The following is a 22476-nucleotide window of genomic DNA, read 5'->3' as shown; positions in this document are numbered from 1 at the left end:
TCTGTTCATTGTTGTGAGACGCAAGAGACAGACGCCAATTTTGTTGACTCATGACAGTCACCCGCCTCCTCTCCCCCCAACTAAAAGACATACTTTGCATAAGGTAATGCTTTCTATTTGGTGTTATTGAAATAGTGTCTCTGTGATTAAGTGATGCATAAAATCCCTAAGGGTATTTTTGGGTGTACTTTCTGCGATCATTGCAATCATATTTTCAGCTTCTTGTGGAGGCCAAGTAATTTGGGTAATTTTAAGGTAGAGATTGTCAGATGCTTGATTGGTAAGGGTTATGAGGAGAAGGCAGGAGACTTGATGGGCCGAATGGCCTACTTCTGCACCTATGACCTATCTACAGACTAATTAGCTTTTGAACTCATTCTTCTAAATTTTACAGAGCATAGAACCAGTTTGCTTATTAATTCTATGCACAACAAACCTGCTATTTTAGGTATGAATGTGATGCATTCTTTGCTGTACTCTTTCTATTTCAAGGGCATCTTTCCTCAGGTAGAGATACCAAACCTGTGCCTAGTAATTCAGATATTGTCTCCCAGGGCTCTATAATAGGAACAAGATGCCATAGTCCTGCACTCAAATCTTTTTGCAATAAAACAAAGATCTTATTGCTTTCTCTACAGACTAATTAACTTTTGGTAATTTATCTACAACAACATCTCAACCCTTTTGATCTCCAACGCCTTTCAATCATTCACCATTTAAAAAATATTCTGCAATTATATTTTCCTACCAATGTGGATGACCACACGTTTCCCCATCAGCCACGTTCATGCCCATTCACTTGGCCTATCTATATACCCTTGAAGTCACAACATCTTTTGCACAGCCCACAAAGTTATCCAGCTTCGTATCTTCAGTAAACTTGGATAGATTTAATATGGTCCCCTCATCCATGTCACCGACTTAGGTTTCTGAGCCTAATTTACATCTATTGGATATTGAGTGGGTGACTGCAAGAAGAGTTGCTATTCAGGATAGCAATGAGAATCCTGACCTTGCTTTGGGAAAAGTGGCTGCAAATGCTTGTGGGGCTGGTAGCTTTAATTTCTGAAAAGCATTGGAGTGGAGTTGATGCTCCATCAAACTCAATGGGTAAAGGTGGAGAAGCTAGAATAGGAGAAGGCAAAGTGTGTGATAGCGGGAGGATTGCGTCTCATATCCGGAAGGGATTTGTCCACGTGAATCCAAACCAGATTCCTTCAGGGATTTCCTCTACATAGAGAGGTGGATTGGAATACAGTGCAAGTGGTGGATATAAGTTCATACATTCATTAGTTCATAAGTGATAGTGTCATCCGTCCCATCAAGTCTACTCCGCCATTCAATCATGGCTGATCTATCTCGCCCTCCTAACCCCATTCTCCTGCCTTCTCCCCATAACCCCCAACACCTGTACTAATCAAGAATCTATTGATCTCTGCCTTAAAAATATCAGTATATTCTCCATCCTTTATCTGCAAACGTCATCACTTTGAATCCCAATCACCGCAAGTTATCCATGCTGCAGCATCTCTTCCAAAGACCCTGGAGAACATAAAATATGTTGCTGCTCAGTCCAATGGATAAATTCAAGTGGCTGCAATCCTGGGATAGGAGTCGAGCATAAATCGATCGTTCCCCACAGAGAATATACCCAAATTTGGCAGCGGGTGGAGGTTTAGCTTGTATAATATCGCAACGGAAAGATAAGAGTTATCTGACAAACCTCCCTTGGCTGGAAGCAGATGTCTAGATCTGAAGTTGATTTGTATCAAGCCAGACTAAATAATGATGAGAGGCGGAGTGGGGGAGTGTTTCACACTTGCTTCTGTCTTGGAGGTTGTCTAGAAGAACACCTGAATTCTGGCACCTGTGAAAACCGTCTGCACCATCAATCAGTGCATTCCCTTTCTCATCTCATGACACCAGCTGCTGCCTTGACTTCAGTGGGATATGGGCGCGGTGGGAGAGGGGGTTTGTGCGTTAAAGGTTGCAGTGAGGTGGGTTGCGAGTTAGCTTTTACCACGTCCCGATATAAAAATGAGCGCGAGCACCAGTTCTTTCCTTTATGTTCGAAAGGAAGGTGTTAAAAGTGCAAACGAATTCAGAAAAAGATTCACGTGTGTCAAATCCAGCCATCCCCGGTGAGAGGTGGCAGAATCAAAGAGCGAAAAGAAGAAAGGGGGAAGTGAAAAAAAAAATTCTCAGCAAAGTCTTGATTTGAAGTTCTAACCCTGCAGCAGAAAATGATCGAGACGTTCTTTCCTTTTCCTTTGAAGTAAGACGGAATGTTTTCCTGTGTCCTGCAGGACATAGACAGAAGTTGGAAGAGCAGAGTAAGAGTGCCGGCCTGGCCTTCTCAGAACGGCTCAGTGAATTAGAGCAGCTACGTCGCTCGGCCATGAGGCTCAGCCCTCATCACCCCACTACCGCTCCCAACCCACGGCCCTCACTCAACCCCACCGCCGTCTATAACCCTCAGGCACAGACCCAAATGCAAGGTAGGTACACGAGAGCTATACAGAAAGAGGCATGGCAAGTCTAGCTTCGCTGCTAATTTTTATTTAAATTGCTATATTGAACTATTTCATTTAAGTAGCTTTGCAATCTGTTATGATATCTTGCTGCTTCTCTGAGGTATCTAGCCTGCAGTATTCACGGAGGGGGACTTTGACAATGTCATTTGCTGTTTCATTTGGAGAAATAACCCCTTTGGACCCCAAGTCCACACCGACCATTGATCACCCTTTCACACTAGTTCTAAGTTATCCCACATTCTCACCCACTCCCAACACAATTGGAGCTATTTTACAGAGGCCAATTAACCTACAAACCCTCACGTCTTTGGGATGTGGGAGGAAACCAGAGAACCCAACGGAAACCCACGCAGTAACAGGGAGAACGTGCAAACTCCGCACAAACAGCACCCGAGGTCAGGACTGAAGCCGGGTCTCTGGCGCTGTGAGGCAACAGCTCTGCCAGCTGTGCCACCGTGCAACCCTAATCAGAGATGAATCAGGTGTTGGTTTCAAACAACAATGTTCTTCTGCTTGTTTAATCCTTCCGCCATAACAAGGCATGATCAGACGGTAGAAATATGATAACACTTGCCCTTGCAGTGGGGAGCTGAGAATGAGTTGGCAGACTGAAGGATCCTGGTCTACAACCTGTATCCACATTATAACACACACATGACAGTTTAACCATCAGAGTCATTATCCAACATCCAGTCTAATGTAGATGTGTATAAATCAACCTTTAACGTAAGATTAAGGACCTGCGTAAAAAATGGCAAAACACTGTGTGATATGGATATTAATAGGTTTGTAATCGGTATTCAGTACCAGCATATATTTTTCATCTCAAAACCATTTATCATTAATGTCGAACTGAGCCATTAGTTTTGTGATTCTAATAAAATAACATGGCGTAACTACAGGACGAGGGTTACATACAGAATAGTCTTTGATTGATACATGCTCAGACAAATAAGCACTGCACTAAATGCAAATCCTTTCTTTCTTCTAATCCGTAGAAGTGAAAGCACCTGTTCTTTCAGTAAGTTACCCAAACATGTTGTTACCTGGTAGTGGCCCCAATTGTCACCACTTCACACAAATTGACAGATGAAAGGTCACCTTTGTTCCAGAACCACACAAACACTTTATTTTCATCACAATGATGTGATTTAATCTGATAGTTCATTTCCCTGGACTAAAGTTGGCAATTTCCAATGAAGCCTTGTGTCACATAGTTCAGGCTGTTTAATATTTCTTCAGTTTATCACCATCCACATTCAAGTGTAATCAAAATGTAAGCAAGTGGGTTCTTGACAATGGAGATTCAAGTTACACATTATCTTTTAGACTTAATCATACAGCATGGAAACAGGCCCTGCGGCCTCACTGAGTCCGTGCCGACCGGGGGTCACCCCCCCCCCCCCCCCCCCCCCCCCCCCCCCCCCCGCCTCCCCCCCCCCAACACTGTCCTACACAGTAGGAACAATTTACAATTTTACCAAAGCCAATTAACCCACAAACCTGCATGTTTATGGAGTGTGGGAGGAAACCGGAGAAAACCCACGCAGGTCACAAGGAGAACATGCAAACTCCGTAAAGATAGCTGCCGTTGTCAGGATCGAACCTGGATCTCTGGCGCTGTAAGGCAACAGCTCTACCACTGTGCCGGCCTAAGGTTGATTATGTCCTTCTAGTGTGCGGATTGAAAATGCTTAACTGTTGTATAAGTTGTCAGTGAAATTCCACCCACCTCCTCTGGAACCCAGCTTATGTTCTTGCCGTGCTCTCTTGATGGTACTCTGCTTTCTCAGATGCAAGAAGATGTACTGATTCCCCTGGGCTTAAATCTCCCTCTCCTTATGTGGAATTGATGTGACAATTCGTAATGTCTTTGCTTTGCAATATCTTGTCTCTATTCAACAGTTTCTGCTTTTAACACTCTTAGACATAGGAGCAGAATTAGCCCATTCGACCCATTGACTCGGCTCTGCCATTCCAACATGGCTGATCTATTTTCCAATGCTATGCACATATCTGCAGCAATCCCCTTCTTCCTGTACAACTCCAGTCTCATGAACAATTGCACATCCCCTCTCTATCAGTTTAACTGCTGCATACTTTTCATCTGACTCATCTTTGTTCGTAATCTTTCTAAACACCGACATGCCATTGATAGCACTAACAGTCACTGCATGGAAAGACTACTTTAACGAAGAGGCATTTTAAACATTGACGCATTTCTGCAACATCTCCTCATGTGGCTACGAAACTAAGGATCTTTATCACAGTAACTGAAACAACAGTACCCGAATCGTCTCCATATTATCTACATGCTTCGTTTAGTTTAGTTTATAGATAGGGTGTGAAAATAGGCCCTTCAGCCCACCGTGTTCACGCTGACCAACTATCCCCACACACCAACACTATCCTACACACACTAGGGATATTAACTTGAGGGCTAATTGACTTGGTATAATTGAAAATTGTCACTGGTGTGTGTAGGATAGTGCCAGTGTGCGGGGATCGCTGGTCGGCACGGACTCAGTGGGCCAAAGAGCCTGTTTCCATGTTGTATCTCTAAACTAAAACTAAATCTACTAATTTTGTTATTTTGGGTCATCTTGCTCTCGCGTATAACTCGTAGCCCAAAGGAAATAGTTGATTCTCCTGTAGTGTTTTTTGGATAGCCTAGTCTAACATTCTGAGATTGCAATATTTAATATTGGAAGTGCATCATAGATCTTACTTTGATTAAATCAATTCTGAGAGAAAGGAATTACTTAATTATACTTGGTGTGCCATACATAGTGAACAGGCAGTGAGAATGGTTGCTATTAAAGCTAGGATGATCAAACTTGAATTTTTCATCCATATATATCTTGTCAGCATGTACTATAAGGGATGGTACTTTAGGCAGGGATTTGAAAGCCAGATCAAATCATAAACGGTTACACATCTAGGCAAGGAGGGAAAACTTGGAGATAACTTATTTTAATTCCAATAACCAAAGTTCATACCATTCTTTTATTATACTTATCCAAAATCAATGTGTTTTGAGTTTCATAAAATATTGAAAAAATGTCTTCATAAAATCATTCAGATTTTATCTGCAGGGATTCATTTCTATTTAAACCGGAAAAGCAGTTTTTGAAGCAATGCTTTTTTTCACTGGACTGACTTCAAATTGGATAATTTAAATCATATGTATAAAGAGAAATTGGAGCAACTTTTATTATCAAGCCGCTAATGTATTTTTATGAATGGACTTGCAAGTGCCGGCTAAATTAATGCAAGCTACTCCAACAAGTCATATGTATTTGCTGATTAAATTAATCACATCTCCACTGCAGAATCCCAGGAAATTCATGTGTTGGTGATTTTTACATCAGTGTGTGTAACTGGAGTGCTTCCTCTGGTTACTGTGTATTGTTTCTTCAAGATGTAGGGGGGGGGGGGGGGGGGGGGGGGAAGAGAGGCAACATCTGAAAGCATGCTGTCTTCCTAAATATTTTCTTCCCAATTCATTTCCTCGGCCTTGCCTCCCCACAGAGATGGTCTGTACCAGGGTGTGGTCTTCTGCCTCAGAGACCACTTTCCAAATATCATTTCTCAAACAACAGTGAAGGTTGGCGGGCTGTTTTATCAGAGAGGACATCATCACCGAGACTAATCCCGTCCACACATGTGTTCCCCAGAAGAGGTTTGGATTGCAGTCTGGGCAAGGGGAATAAAAACAAACTTTATATTTAACCCCTGCCCGCACAAAAGCACTGAGGCTGAGGTGTAGCGCCAACCCATGCGCGCCCACCCCCACCCATTTTGTGGCTGGAAGTTGAGTGTATCCAGGGGTAATATCAATGCTTCTTTTGACATTAAGGGAAGCGGAGGAAATGGGAATTGATTGGGAGAGTTGACAAGGAACAAAACCAGGCACGATCTTACTGAATGGAGCCCCGGGCTGGGAAAGTCATGTGGCCAACTCCTCCTTCCAGTCTCATGTACCTGTTTTTGATTTTCCGTGCAAATACATTATTTATCCCAAGTAGAAAGTTTGCCATTGTCTGCACTAAACACATGAAGAAGTAATATATGCCTTTTGAACTCTGCTTCTGAAGTCCAGCTGCCGACAGCACAGAAACCAAATTTCAGGAACGCGGCTGAGCGAAGAGGCAAACTTCGACTCCCAATACATCAACTCTTGAGATTTCAGAAAGCCATATCCAGCAATTTTTATCAATGCATTTTACTATTGGGTTTCAGATAGGTGTTAATTTGTCTTGGAAGAAAGGCTGAAGCATAACTGGCATGATGCCTGGTGTGATTATTGCAGACAGTCGGCAAATATTAGCCCAAGGGGGAGTGTTTGTGAGTGTGTGAATGTGTGAGGGAGTGTGTATGTCTGTGAGAGTGTTTGTGTGTTTCTGCGACTGAGTGTGTCGATCTGTGTCTGTGTGCCTGTGTAAGTGTACTTGTGTGCTTATGTCTGTATGTGTGTGTGTATAAGAAGGGTTTCGGCCCGAAACGTTGCCTATTTCCTTCGCTCCATAGATGCTGCCGCACCCGCTGAGTTTCTCCAGCATTTTTGTCTACCTGTGTATATGCGAATGTGTTTATGTGAGTGTATGTGGTTGTAACTGAGTGTGTTTGTGACTGTCTTTGTGTGTGTGCCTATCTGACTGTGTGTGTCTGTGTATGTGTGTGTCTGTGTTTGTGTGTGTCTGTGTTCTGTGTGTGTCTATGTTTGTGTGTGTGTTATGTATGAGAACAGATGTGCCAGTGTGAGTTAATGTGTGTGTATGTGAGTGTGTATAGTGATGGTGAGTGTGTTTATGACCATGAGTGTATTTCTGAGTGTGTTTGTGTGTGTGCTTGGCTGAGTGTATGGGTCTGTGTTGGTGTATGTGTGTGTGTGTGTGTGTGTGTGTGTGTGTGTGTGTGTGTGTGTGTGTGTGTGTGTGTGTGTGTGTGTGTGTGTGTGTGTGTGTGTGTGTGTGTGTGTGTGTGTGTGTGTGTGTGTGTGTGTGTGTGAGAGAGATGAGTTTTGATTTGCTGACTCCCCAGCTGACTGCAGCAACAGCACAGGATAGCTGCTACATGTTTTTGCTCAACGATTTGGCTGAGATCCACGTCTTGGCTCGGTGTCAACTCAAACCTAACACCTGTCTGAGACAATGAGCAGCTTGTGTTAGTTGCTTGTGTCATGGGGGTCATATTTGGCAGCTAAAGGAAAAGGGGATTCAAAAACAGAATTTTAAGGTAGGTGCTTTTATATTTTGAGGTAGACTTCTTAACGCTGATACACCTTCAGCGTGCATTAGACAATAGACAGTAGCAATAGGTGCAGGAGTAGGCCATTCGGCCCTTTGAACCAGCACCGCCATTCACTGTGATCATGGCTGATCATCCACAATCAGTACCCCGTTCCTGCCTTCTCCCCATATCCCTTGACTCCTCTATCTTTAAGAGATCTATCTAACTCTCTCTTGAAAGCCTCCACTGCCTTCTGAGGCAGAGAATTCCACAGATTCACAACTCTCTGTGAGAAAAAGTGTTTCCGCATCTCCGTTCTAAATGGCTTACCCCTTATTCTTAAACTGTGGCATTCTGGCCCATTCTAACATTGAAAGTCATCGTGGTAGCTTCTTGGCACCAAAAGTTGTGAACTCTTTTGTTCAGTTCCTAATCATTCTGGGCAATCTTTCTTAACCCAAGAAATATATTCTTTGGCCACTCATTCCTGTGGCTAGTAGACTTGCACAAAATGGTGGCCACAGCATCTCAGACTCATTCACTGCGTAAGGGTGTCATGGGTTATGGGGAGAAGGCAGGAAAATGGGGTTAAGAGGGAGAGATAGATCAGTCATGATTGAATGATGAAGTAGACTTGATGGGCCGAATGGCCTAATTCTGGTCCTATAACTATGAACCTATGTACGTGGCAATCCAGGGTGTTTGTGGCAAATGTCTTAAATACAATGTTTCCTTGACCAGCAAAGTCTTTTATATTTTCCTGGGTCGAAGGGAGGGCTTGTAGGTGGAAGATTGTCTCTTTGGATGAGATGCTGCAGCATGGACTACTTGCTATGATTTGGGTTCAAAGTCTGCAGATTAAGGATGGAGAATATATACTGATTTTTAAGGGAGAGATAAATAGATTCTTGATTAGTACGTGTGTCAGGCGATATGGGGAGAAGGCAGGAGAATGGGGTTAGAAGGGAGAGATAGATCAGTCAATGTTGAATGGCGGAGTAGACTTGATGGGCCAAATGGCCTCATTCTGATCCTATACCATATGAACTTATGTACATGGCAGTCCGGGTGTTTGTGGCAAATGTCTTAAACACAAGGTTTCCATGTGACCTGATCAGAATATTGCCAAAGACGACCTCCACCTGAATATGACTCTAATGTCTTCCATTCTAGTCAGGAAACCAGGTACGGTTGTGCTTGTGCCCCAAGCAATAGTTTGAGGATGTTGTTGCTGTTACTAAATAACCCTTCAGAATTACCACAGTCTATCATTAAAATAGTGGGTGTTGTTAAATTAGCTCTAAAAGAATTTTAACCATAGATTAAGATTAAAATATTTTTTCTATTTCCTGGAAACTTTGTCCTGTCGAATTACAGGCGCCAGGAGGAGATCACTCTTTAGCCCACGCAGATTTTTTAATTGGCAATACTTAATGTTAGACCATAGCTACTCCCTTGTCTCATATACACACGCACACACCCTGATGCTGGATAGTAGTGACAGGCCTATCAATCCACATGTCCAGGCTTACTGACTGCAGGCTACTCAGGTTATATACCGGGGTCTCAGAAATCAGGACGTTCGTTTTCTTAGTATTAGAGGTACAGCATGGAAACAGGCCCTTCAGCCCATCGAGTCTGCACCAACCAGCAATCACCCATACATTAGTTTATCCTACATACCAGGGACAATTTAGAGAATCCAATAAACCTTGCAAACCTGTGGAAACCTTTGGAATGTGGGGGGAAACCGGAGCATCCGGGGAGAACGTACAAAATCCGTCCAGACAGCACCTGTAGCGAGGAGCGAACCTGGGTCTGGCGCAATAAGGCAGCAGCTCTACCGCTGCACCACCCTGCCACCCCTTCCTGATGCCAAACTCCCTCAGCAGTGTAGAGGTGCCAATATTGCACAACTTGTGAAAACACGAGATGGACCAACATGTTCAACACAATACAATCTTGGGACCCTTTTTCAGACTGGATGATAGGTCAGGACCACTCTCTAATTGGTGATAGGATGGTTCAGTTGCCTGATAGCAGCTGGAAAGAAATTGTCCCTGAAACTGAATAATGGTTTGCGAGGAATAGATCAGGTCAACACACACAGTCTCTTGCCCAGAGTAGGGAAATCGAGAACCAGAGGACATAGGTTTAAGGTGGGGGGGGGGGGGGGGGGAAGATTTAATAGGAACCTGAAGGGTAAATTTTTCACGCAAAGGGCGGAGGGTGTATGGAACGAGCTGCTGGAGGAGGCAGTTGAGGCAGGTACTATCGCAATGTTTAAGAAACATTTAGACAGATACATTAATAAAGTAGGTTTAGAAGGATATGAGCCAAATGCAGGCAGGTGGGACTAGTGTAGATGGGACATGTTGGCCAGTGTGGGCAAGTTGGGCTGTAAGACTCTATGACTCAATGACTCAATTTGACAATGAACAGTGCATATTCATTGTCTCTACTGTTCATCACCACTCTGTTTAAAATGTTCCCAGTCAGGCCTTTGGTGGGACAGTTGAGAACAGTTGAGTCAGATTTCAAAGTTCTGAACTTCATTTGGCAAACCTGAAACAAAAGCTGGTACCAACTGCACAGCCAGAGTTCAGGAGCAGAATTGCAATAACAAGAGACATCAGGATAGATCCACAGACATTCTCACACGGTGCATGGGAATGTTTCTTTGGGTCTGTTCAGTAATTTATTAAAGCCAGAATCTAGGTGTGGTATTTTATTAAATTACAAGGATTAAGCACTTTTCCCAAGGCATAATTATGTTCCCATTTTGGCAACAAATTATGTTTTTAAATTATTCGGTATTGATTGCTTGCATAGTTTGAAAATGCTAATGTTTGGTTCTAACTGCAGATGTGAAATATAGGCAGGATACATCTTGGTACTGGTTCTACGTGTCAGCAATTAACATGGCAGTGCAGAAAGCAGATCTCAATTGTTTTAAGTTATGCTAAACCATCACTACATACAGCACTAAGGCTCAGCTTGACCCTAAAAATTCAGCAGAACTGGTTTACACACCGTGACGTGTGCTTAAATGAGATCGGCATTGTTACAGGAAGGACATTAAATACCAATAATTTGCTCCTCACTCTTATGAAAAAGGCGACGCACTCTGAGACATCCCGACCTTGGTCTAAGGATGTAGCAACACACAGTCAGACTGATGTGGGTAAGAGGGAGAGTTAGCTCATACATTCACTCACAGGGTCATGGAAGTTCTGGTCACTGATATACATGAAAGAGGGAGGACGGTCTGTGTGGATGGGACACTCAGAGATCAGCAATGATACTTGATTGGTAGGGGTTATGTGGAGACAGCAGGAGCACGGGGTTGAGAGGGAAAGATAGATCAGCCACAATTGAATGGCGGAATAGACTCGATGGGCCAAACGGCCTACTTCGAGAGCGGTTGGTACCCACCGGGGAGGGCATCGAGATCGAAAGGGGACCCAACGGGTGGGGGTGTGGGGGGAGGATGGGTGGAAGGCTGCTGCTTTTTGTGGTGGCAAGCAGAAGATAGGGAGGGAAAATCAGTCAGTTTGGTGAACTCTTGTCACTTTGCCGCAACAGAAATGTGGCAAAATGTGTGTACTGCCTCGATGATGTCTGCTACATGGTTTTACTGGGTTGTATGCAACACAAAGCATTGAGGGGAGAGAGAAGGTGTTACTTAAAGTTAGATAAATCAATGTTCATAGTGCTGGGCTGTAAGCTTCCCAAGTGAAATATGAGGTGATGTCTGTTCCACTTAGCATGTTTCCAGCTTTATCGTCCCTGCTACAATCAGTCTGAAGAAGGGTCCCGACCCAAAACGCAGTCTATCCACTGCCTCCCCAGATGCTGCCTGACCCGCTCAGTCACTCAAGCGTTTTTGTGTTTTGCTCAAGAATCCGGCGCCTGCAGTTTCTTGTGAGTCCCGGGAATATACATTGCTCACTAGGGAGGTCCAGGGTGGATGTACTGTCTCGGAAGGCATTTGGGGAGTCAATTCGTGATGCTCCCTGCCCTTTGGTGTCTAATGCAGACTCCATAGCCAGACATTTTAACAAATGGCTCCAGTGCAGCTACTGCACGCACATTGCCGCCCACGTTGAATATCTAACACTTAAATGCTGAATAAATCACCTCCCGTCGGTTGTGGACTTGGAGGGTGTCCGAGCAACTTGTTTTGTAGTTGCTCAGTCACGTCCCCTGCATGATGTTGGAGTGCAGCCCTTTCAAAGGCGACAACTGCAAGAGGGCAGCGCAGCGGCAGAGTTTCTGCCTTACAGCACCACAGTCCCGGGTTCGATCCCGACTGCGGGTGCTGTCTGTACGGAGTTTGTACGTCTCCCACCCGTAAGCCGCGTGGGTTTTCTCCGGGTGCTGCGGGTTTCTGCCACACTCCAAAGACCCACGGGATTTTGGCTTTGGTAAAATTGTAAATTGTCCCTAGTGTGTGTGTGTGTGTGTGTGTGTGTGTGTGTGTGTGTAGGATAGTGATCGTGTGCGGGGATCGCTGGTCTCCGTGGGCCTACGGGCCTGTTTCCGCGCTGTATCTCTAAACTAAACTTTAAAAAAAAGATTATGGCAACATGAGCTGTTCAATCATTGCCCCGGGTCTTGAGTTGCATGAATAGCGAATCAGTAAACCACCGTCTATAGCTGACACAGTGTCAGACACGTGGGCGTGCATTGCGAAACGAGAACATGCGAGTGTCAGAATCGTTGAGAACTACATTGGGAATGTCCTGATGGACGCAATTTTATCTGGAAACAATTTCTATCACACTCTGTGTGGTAGGGAACAGCAGATGCTGGTTTACACCGAAGGCAGGCGCAGAATGCTGGAGTAACTCGGCGGGTCAGTCAGCATCTCTGGGGAAACGGAATCAGGTGTTAAGAAGGGTCTCGACCCGAAACGTCACACATCATTTTTCTCCAGAGATGCTGCCTGACCCGCTAAATCCCTCAGCATCTCGTGTCTACCATAATCTGCCCTGGGTTAACTAGATTTGTGCGAAAAAGCGCACATTCGACGCAGCCATGTAGACCTGGGGGTGCGGATTGGAGCAGAACTAGGCCCTTCGGCCCATCGACTCCAGTCCGCCATTCCGTCAAAGCTGATATATTGTTTCCTCTCAACTCTCTTCTCCTGCCGTCTGCCCATGACCTTTGGTGCCCTTACCAATCAAGAATCTTTAAATCTCCTCTTTAAAAATGCCCTTGTATTGGCCTCCACCGTCGGCCCTGGCAGAAATCTACGGATTGGCCGCCCTCTTGGCTAAAGAAATCCCTCCTCTTCTCCATTCTAAAGGTACATCCATTTATGCTGAAGCTGTGCCCTCTGGTCCTAGGCTCCCCCTTCTTCTCAGCTGTTAACTGGCAACTGAACCTTCCTACCAACAACTAGAGAGCGGCCCTGAGATACAATCTACCTCTCTGGAGACCCTGGAACGATCTATAATCGGACTTTATCTTACATTAAATGTGATGCCCTTTATCATGCATCTGGACATTGTGGATGGCTCGATTGCAATCATGTATAGTCTTTCCGTTGACTGGCCTGCACGCAACAGAAGCTTTTCGCTGTACCTCGATACTCATGACAATAGACTAAACTAACTAACGGTTTCGACCCGAAGCGTCACCCATTATTTCTCTCCAGAGATGCTGCCTGTCCCGCTGAGTTACTCCAGCATTTTGTGTCTATCTTCGGAGTAAACCAGCATCTGCAGTTCCTTCCGACAAAACTAACTTCCACTACTGGAAACATCCTTTCCACGTCCACTTTATCTGGGCCAATAGCTGTAGTGAGACTTTTTTTATCTTCTCCCAGTGGAGACGAGCAAGCTGATAGAAGAGGTGTTGTGGAGATGTACTGCACAGCGCCGCATAATATCCCGTCTAACGCTGACTGCCCTTACCTGATGCAGCATTGAGAGGCATTATCGCATATAATGTATACATATTAGTATCTCTCCATCCTAAACTAAACTGTGAGATTTTATGTGAGTCAGAAGAGGGGTCTCGACCCGAAACGTCACCTATTCCTTTTCTCCAGAGACGCTGCCTGTCCCGCTGAGTTACTCCAGCTTTCTGTGTCCATCTTCGGTTTAAACCAGCACCTGCAGTTCGTTCCAACAGATTTTATGGTCCATTGTAGACACAAAATGCTGGAGTAACTCAGCGGGACAGGCAGCATCTCTGGAGGGAAAGACTGTTCTATTATGTTTTAATGTGAAGCACAAAGTGGGTATCAACGAACAGGTGGGGGGAAAAGTAGCTAATCAAGGCTAATGTTGACTAATCGGGGCTCAGGTGGTTTTGCACTGTCGCTAAGTAATTCTAGTTCACCCAGGATCTCTCATGCTGTAAATGAACTGTTGTGAACTGCATCAACCAGGGAATTAAAACAAAATCATACTAAAAACCTCCGAGTTTGTTTTGGTGGTCATGCCATTGCAATGTTTTGTGGGCTTGTGCTGTTATTTTCCTTTTCAGAATGTTTCAGTTGTTCAAAACAAACCAACACTTTCTACCCTCCTCTCTCCCTGCATAGATACAAGGCACATCCAGCCATCGCCGCCATGGACCTACGACCAGTCCTACCCTTATCTCGGCCAGATATCAGCACCCTCTGTTCACCCTGCAACTCCCATCTCCCCCGGCCGGGCAAGCGGCATGCCGACAATCACAGCAGAAATTTCCAGCAGGCTTTCAGGTGAGCGGTAAATCTTGAGCGGTTATCCCGGAATGATCTGACGAAGGCTCTCGGCTCGAAATGTCACCCGTTTCTTCTATCCAGAGGTAGAGTTGCTGGTGTACAGCGCTTGTAGCGCCAGAGAGGCGGGTTCGAGCCCGACGATGGGTGCTGTCTGTACAGAGTTTGTACGTTCTCCCCGTGAGTTCTCCCTGCGTGGGTTTCTCCCACACTCGAAAGACTTACAGGTTTGGAGGTCGATTGGCTTGGGTTCGTATACATGGTATAAGTGTACCTTAGTGTATGTAGGATGGTGTTAATGTGTGGGGATCGCTGGTCGGTGCGGACTCGGTGGGCCGAATGGCCTGTTTCCGCGCTGAATCTCTAAACTAAACCAAACTAAACAAAATATGCTGCCTGTCCCGCTGAGTTACTCTAGCGTTTTGTGTCTATAACCGGGGATGGTTTTTGGGGTGAAATAAAGACCCAGCCGAGGCTGCCACCTTGAGCTGATTGCGGGTATTGCAAGTTGGATATGTATAATCGGAGTGAACCGCGGGCGGGCGCAACAGATTAAACTCAAATCAATCAGTCTGGCCGGGAGCTGCACCTATCCATGTTCTCCAGACATGCTACCCGACCCACTGATTTACTCCAGCACTTTGTATCTTTTTTGTAGATTAAATTCTACGCTTTCTGAAAAGACAGCTGAACCGTAGCGCTTGAGTAGTGATCGGTATAAGATATTGCCTGTTCTAATACCTACGGTGTAAGGCACGAATTAAGTTAGTACCTTCAAGATAAACTAAATTGAATAGCCTTTAAATCTGAAATATATAGACAAATAGTCGTTAATGAAGGCGAACATCGGTGTTATGTAACTTTTTTCCCCTCCACTTTCCCATGACTTTCCGTCTGAAGAAGGAATTCGACTTGAAAAGTCACATATTAATTTTTCTCGAGATATGCTGCCTGACCCGCTGTTACTCCAGCATGTTGTGCCTTTCTAAGATGGAGCGAGGAGTTAGCGAACTAAGGTTAATTGCCATCTATCTACACTCCAAATAGTGTCTCGCTATTGCCTGAACGGGCCTGATGTTGCCGGGTGCGTCAGAGTTTGGCTCGCCCGCCTGTGTCTGTTTCCACAGTCTCGCTCTTCTGATCCAGAGAGACACACCTTGTCTGGTAGACTTTGTCACGACTCGTCACCTGAGTAATATTTCCAACTCCCTGCCAAAGCATTATTGTGGAGGATCGCTTAAATTTTGAGACACGTCGAGATTCTGTCGAGCTGGTAGCTGCAGGCAAAAGGTAGCGTGGTTTAGTTTCGTTTGGTTTAGAGCTACGATGCGGAAACAGGCCATTCGGCCCCTCTGAGTCCACACCGACCAGCGATCCCAGCACATTAACCTACCAAACTTATGTGTTTAAGAAGGAACTGCAGATGCTGCAAAATCGAAGGTACACAAAAATGCTGGAGAAACTCAGCGGGTGCAGCAGCATCTATGGAGCGAAGGAATTTCCTTCGCTCCATAGATGCTGCTGCACCCGCTGAGTTTCTCCAGCATTTTTGTGTACCAACCTTCAAAACGTGTACGTCTTTGGGGTGTGGGAGGAAACCGGAGCACCCGGAGAAAACCCACACGCTCACAGGGAGAACGTACAAACTCCATACAGACAGCATCCCCAGTCAGGATCGAACTCTGATCTCTGGCGTTGTAAGGCAGCAGCTTTCCCGCTGCATCAACTTTACCGCTGCAAATGAAGGGTGGGGAAAAAAACTGCAGATGCTGGAAATATAACATAACACTGGAAACACTCGACAGGGATGACGTTTCTGATGGAGACGATTCGTTTTCTCCAGAGATGCTGCCTGACCGCTGAATTACTCTAGCTTATTTTGTGTCTATATTCGGTGTAAACCAGCATCTGCAGTTCCTTCCTACACACTTCACTGTCCTGTTGTGCGCTCGACCCCTGTCACACAGTGCGAGTTCAATGCGCGTGTAATTACTGCTCAACGGAAAGTACTGGTCAGTTGACCAGGTGCGAGTTGGACAGATGACGTTTCGGGACGGGACCATTCTTCAGACTGGAAGGTCCTTATCCGTCCTTTTTTTACTCTAAAGATGGTGTTTTATTTCAAATATAAAACAAGATCATTAAATGGGCAGACAACGTTTTGAGTCAGGACCCTTCAACAATCTGAACTGCAGGAAATTGCAGCTAGCATACATGTTTACCACATATATATTTCTATAAAACGCAGTGCTGGAGGAACTCAGCGGGTCTGGCAGCATCTAGGAAGGGAATAATAATAATAATAATAATACATTTTATTTATGGGCGCCTTTCAAGAGTCTCAAGGACACCTTACAAAAATTTAGCAAGTAGAGGAAAAACATGTAAGGGAATGAAATAAATAGTAGAGACATGACTAGTACACAAATTAAAGACAGAATTCAGTTCAAAACACAATATGAGGCAATTCAAGCACAGATGAAAAGGGAGGGGGACGTGGGGCTAAGGATAGGCAGAGGTGAAGAGATGGGTCTTGAGGCGGGACTGGAAGATGGTGAGGGACACAGAATTGCGGATCAGTTGGGAGAGGGAGTTCCAGAGCCTGGGAGCTGCCATGGAGAAGGCTCTGTCCCCAAAACTGCGGAGGTTGGACTTGTGGATGGAGAGGAGACCGGCTGATGTGGATCTGAGGGACCGTGAGGGTTGGTAGGGGGAGAGGAGGTCAGTGAGATATGGGGGGGGGGGGGGGGGGGGGGGGGGCAGATGGTGGAGGGCTTTGTAGGTGAGGACCAGGATTTTGTGGGAGATGGGAAGCCAGTGAAGTTGTTTGAGGACAGGAGTGATGTGATGCCAGGATTTGGTGTGGGTGATGAGTCGGGCGGCTGCGTTCTGGACCAGTTGGAGTCGGTTGATGTAGGTGGAGCTGATGCCAAGGAGAAGTGAGTTGCAGTAGTCCAGTCGGGAGGAGATGAAGGCATGGATGAGTCTTTCAGCAGCGGGAGGTGTGAAAGATGGTCTGATTTTGGCGATGTTGCGGAGGTGAAAGAAGGAGGTTTTAATGACATGGCGGATGTGAGGCTCAAGGGAGAGGGTGGAATCAAAGATCACGCCAAGGTTGCGGGCCTGGGGAGATGGGGAGACAGTGGTGCCATCGATGGTGAGAGTGGGGTTATTGATTTTGCTGAGTGTGGATTTGGAGCCTATGAGGAGGAATTCTGTTTTATCGCTGTTGAGTTTGAGGAAGTTATGTTGCATCCAGGTTTTTATAGCTGACAAACAGGAGTTGATATGGGAGGGGGGGAGGGGGGGGGGGGGGGGGGGGTGTTGTGAGGGGATTTTGTGCCGAGGTAGATCTGGGTGTCATCGGCGTAACAGTGGAAGTCCAGGTTGAAGTGGCGGAGTATCTGACCAAGGGGGAGGATGTAGGTGATGAAGAGGAGGGGGGCGAGTACGAATGAATGGAAGACGTTTCGAGTCGGGACCCCTTTTAATGATTGTCTGTTGATTCCCTCCACAGATGCTGCCTGGCATGTTGAGTTCCTCCAGCACTTTGTGTTTTGCTTAAGATTCCAGCATTGGCAGTTCCTTGTGTCTGACTCCTTGTAATTTGTGTTGGCAACGATTGACAATGGCGATCGAAAAACGTGGTTTGTTAGCAAAACACAAAGTGCTGGAGGAACTCAGCGGGTCAGGGAACGTCTGTGAAGGAAATGGACAGACAGGTCGGGACCCTTCTTCAGTCTGACTGTAATATGGTGTGGAGTGGACCTGGGAAAGAGAGATGAGGCGGGACAGATTTGGCAAGTGATAGGTGGATACATAAGATCATAAGAATATAAGTGATAGGAGCAGAGTTAGGCCATTCGGCCCATTAAGTCCGTTGAATAGAATAGTGAAAGGCTTGGATAGAGTGGATGTGGAGAGGAGTTTCCACTAGTGGGGAAGTCTCGGACTCGAGGTCATAGCCTCGGAATTAAAGGACGTTATTTTAGGAAGATTAGGAGAATTTTATTTTGTCAGAGGGTCATGGATGCCAAGTCAGTGGATATTTTCAAGGCAGGGATAGATAGATTCGTGATTAGTGCGGGTGTCAGTTGTTATGGGGGGAGGCAGGAGAATTGGGTTAGGAGGGAGAGATAGATCATCCATTATTGAATAGCGGATTAGACTTGATGTGCCGAATGGCCTAATTCTACTCCTATTCCTATGACCTTACGTCTACTCCGCCATTCAATCATGGCTGATCCATCTCCCACTCCTAACCCCATTCTCCTGCCTTCTCCCCATAACTTCTGATACGACGTATTTCTAAGCACACACACACACACTAACCGGAAACCTCCGTTTTTCTTTAATGCGGTAAAAATGTCTCAAGATTGCATCTTCAGCATCGAAATGGTTATTTCCAAACATGGCAAATGTACAAAGGGAGTCAGTCTGTTTAATCACTTTATACATAAGTGGAATGTGCAAAAACCAAGTGCATGCAGACCGCATACAGAACACAATGTCAACCGGGGGAGGGGAGGGGGGGCTGAAGCAAAAGGCAAAGAATGCCGAAGATAGACAGTAAGTGCTGGAGCAACTCAACGGGTCTGGCAGGATGAGTGACGTTTCGGGACGGGACCCTCGAAGGACCCTCATCCGAAATGTCAACCATCTCTTTTCTCCAGAGATGCTGCCAGACCCGCTGAGTTACTCCATCACTTTGTGTCTATCTTTGGTATAAACCAACATCTGCAGTTCCTTTCTACACATAAAGTATGCCGAATTTTATCTTTAAAAAAAAAGTGAGTTTAGCAATGTCTCTATTAATACGCAGCCCGTGACTGACAGCCGCTTGTCAGCAGAATGCAGGCGGCCCCGAGAGATGTGGTCGCTTTGTGGCGGGACGCTGAGGTTTCATGTGGTTGTGATCAACTGGCCACACAGAGTTTCGTTATATGAAATCCTATCACAACCGCGATGAATTCTGATTATTCCTTAGTCTGGCACCAGCTTAGATAACATGAAACCTGCCCGACGAAGATCGACACAAAATAGTAACTCAGCAGGACAGGTAGCATCTCTGGAGCGAAGAAATAGGTGACGTTTCGGGTTGAGACCCATTCCATCTCTCCAGAGATGCTGCCTGTCTGTCCCACTGAGTTACTCCAGCATTTTGTCTCTCTTCGGTTTAAACCAGCATCTGCAGTTCCTGCCTGCATATGAACCTGCCCGATTCAGAGTTACTGCCGCCTCGCATTGACGAGTCCCACGTCTAACCTATGCTACAAGCACTAAACAAATTGGCTCATGCAGCGACTGTGGAGGGAGATGGACAGACGACGTTTCAGGAAGGCCCCTTCTGAAAGGTCCCGACCCGAAACCTTATCCGTCCACTTTCGTCTCGAGATTTTGTTATAAAATGTAAAATGTTATAAAATGTCAAAGAACCGTGCAAAACACTTAATTATTAGTGTATGTACATTAAATATTGCTCGTGTTAAACCCTTAGCGCACTTTTTCGTTCGGTTTAGAGATACAGCATAGAAACAGGCTATTCGGCCCACCGAGTCCATGCCGACCATCGATCACCCGATCACATTAGCTCTACGTCACCCGCTCTCTTTACATTAGGGGCAATTTGACGGAGGCCAACTGGCCTACAAGCCCGCACGTCTTTGGGGATGTGGGAGGAAACTGGATCGGTCGCAGGGAGAACGTGCGAACTCCAGTCAGACAGCACCCGAGGCCTCTAGCGCTGTAAGACTGTAGCTCTTCCAGCTGCGCCATTGTGCCGGCCTTAACACCTAACGTCATTGCCCCTCATGCGTTCCCCTGGAATGATATCCCTTCCCCTGTTTGAGGCGTGTCCAGCACCCCCATTGTCCAGCCGCGGAAGGACCCCAGACTGCAGCGCTTTGTAGTATTTTTGTTCAAGATTCCAAGTCTACAAGTGACTGGAGGCGCCCAGTCACTGCTCCCCTGCGGCCTTCTCCTGAATTTAATCGGCAGTCGGCCTTGCTTTAGCTTCTCGTATCGCTCTCCACGTATTACGATGCTCCTTTCTTCACACACCCCTACCCTCCGCCCACACCCCCTCCCACCCGCTTTGAACAAGCTTTTGTCGTGAAACTCAATTTCCCGTTGTGTGACTTGATGCCACTTTCTATTTGATACAGCAGCCGGGACGCAGTTTGGAGTATTCTTGTTGCTACTTTAAAAATACACTTCGCCATCGCTAAGTATTATATATATATTTTACATTGTCAATACAATTACATTGTGCACAAAATATTGACAATGTAACATGTATATAACAACAATGGCGACGTGTATTTATAAGATAACTTTATTAGCGATAAATTCAATGCATATATATCGTATATATATAACGATGCATTCACTTTATCGTTAAAAATTAACTATAAACCCTTTTTTTCTTTCTTTTTTTTTTAGTACTTTTTGTTTCGTTTATCTTACCATATTTGTGTGGATGTGTATGTATGTGAGTGTTGTTTGTCCCCGTTTGGTTCCGACCTGATTCGGGTGGGTTGAAGGTGGGTAAGGGTAAGGGCTTTGAGGGTCGCTTACATACTGTTGCACAATTATGCATTGACTGTCACTGTCTGTTATCATTGTATGTATGCAAATTGCTGTGAAATTCAAATAAAAAGATTTAAATCAAAAATTAACTTTATAAATACACGTCGCCATTGTTATATATATAACATTGAATACAACATCAATTACATTGTATATTAAACATGGACATATAGATGGACATAAACATGGACATATTTATATATAACATTGTCCATGTTTAATATACAATGTAATTGATATTGTATTCTCTATACAATAAAACATCTATCCTATATATATATGCGTTAACTTTTATCGTTAATAAATTAATGTTATATATATAAATATAGCCTATATATATATATAAATGTATCATATATATTTGTGTGTGTGTGTGTATGTGTTTGTGTGTGTGTGTGTATGTGACGAATATATATATAAAATATATATATAATATAATATAATATAAAATATAATCCAAGATATATATATATATCCAATCTCGATCTACGGTTTGTTTCCTCATTGATGGTTGATACAAACGAGGAGATCCGTCATGTACGTTTGCAAATTGCACAAGGCACGTGCTGAACCAGCTGAAGAGTTTTGCAGCATTAATGTTTCTTGTAGGAGTTCTTTGCTGCGCTGCGGCTATTTCGGAGCGAAAGATGGTCCATATTGTCTGCTTCGCCGCCTTGTTTCATTTCCTGTCCACGATGCGTGCTGCACATTGAGAAATTAAACGGAAGGTCTTTTCATAGAAACATAGAACCGCACCACACAGGAACAGGCCCTTCCGCCCTCAATATCCAGGCCGAACATGATGTCAAGTGAAACTAATCTCCACAGCCCGTACTTGTTCCCTACATAATCATGTGCCTATCGAAAAGGCTCTTCAATATCCCGATTGTATCTGCCTCCACCACCACCCCGGGTAACGCGTTCCAGGTGCCCACCACTCTCTGTGTAACAAAAAACAGTCCCGCAGATCCCTTTTAAATGTTGCCTCTTTCATGTTAAAGCCATGTCCTTCAGTCTTTCACATTTTCATCCGGTGGGAAGCAGATTGGGATATCTGCCTTATTTACGCCTCTCATAAGTCTATAAACCTTTCACTTTTGGTTTTTTAGTAAAACGATACCTGGTGTGTTTATGCATGATGTACCAAATGCACGAAGTTTCAAAGACTCAGCATGTTCGGGTGAAGTTGTCTGTTGTAATGGTTTGAATGGTTTAAAGGTCACCTAGCCTATCCATGTCCTCTAGACGCCTCGTGGTCTGAAGAAGCGTCTCGACCCGAAACGTCACCTGCTCCTTTTCTCCAGAGATGCCGTCTGGCCCGCTGAGTTACCACAGCATTTTGTATCTATCTCTAGAGATGCTGCTTGACGCGCTGAGTTACGCCAGCATTTAGTGTCTATCTCC

At 45.1% G+C, this 22476-nt stretch overlaps 1 protein-coding gene across 5 annotated transcripts in view; it reads left to right on the top strand.

The window, feature by feature from the left end:
- The window catches only part of runx1 (RUNX family transcription factor 1), a 173170-nt gene that overhangs the window by 148227 nt on the left and 2467 nt on the right, over positions 1-22476 (top strand). For 2 of the 5 annotated variants that reach the window (XM_033032539.1, XM_033032540.1), the window contains 2 exons: positions 2277-2498; positions 14323-14484. In XM_033032539.1, the coding sequence (XP_032888430.1) occupies positions 2277-2498; positions 14323-14484 (384 nt within the window). The remainder of the gene's footprint in view (positions 1-2276; positions 2499-14322; positions 14485-22476) is intronic. The other 3 variants (XM_033032542.1, XM_033032543.1, XM_033032541.1) reach the window with 2 other exon arrangements.

Source organism: Amblyraja radiata, chromosome 14 (assembly GCF_010909765.2).
Source record: "Amblyraja radiata isolate CabotCenter1 chromosome 14, sAmbRad1.1.pri, whole genome shotgun sequence".
In the NCBI taxonomy this organism is placed as follows: domain Eukaryota; kingdom Metazoa; phylum Chordata; class Chondrichthyes; order Rajiformes; family Rajidae; genus Amblyraja; species Amblyraja radiata.
Note: the sequence above shows the minus strand (reverse complement) of the source record. Positions and strands in the feature narration are given on the sequence as shown.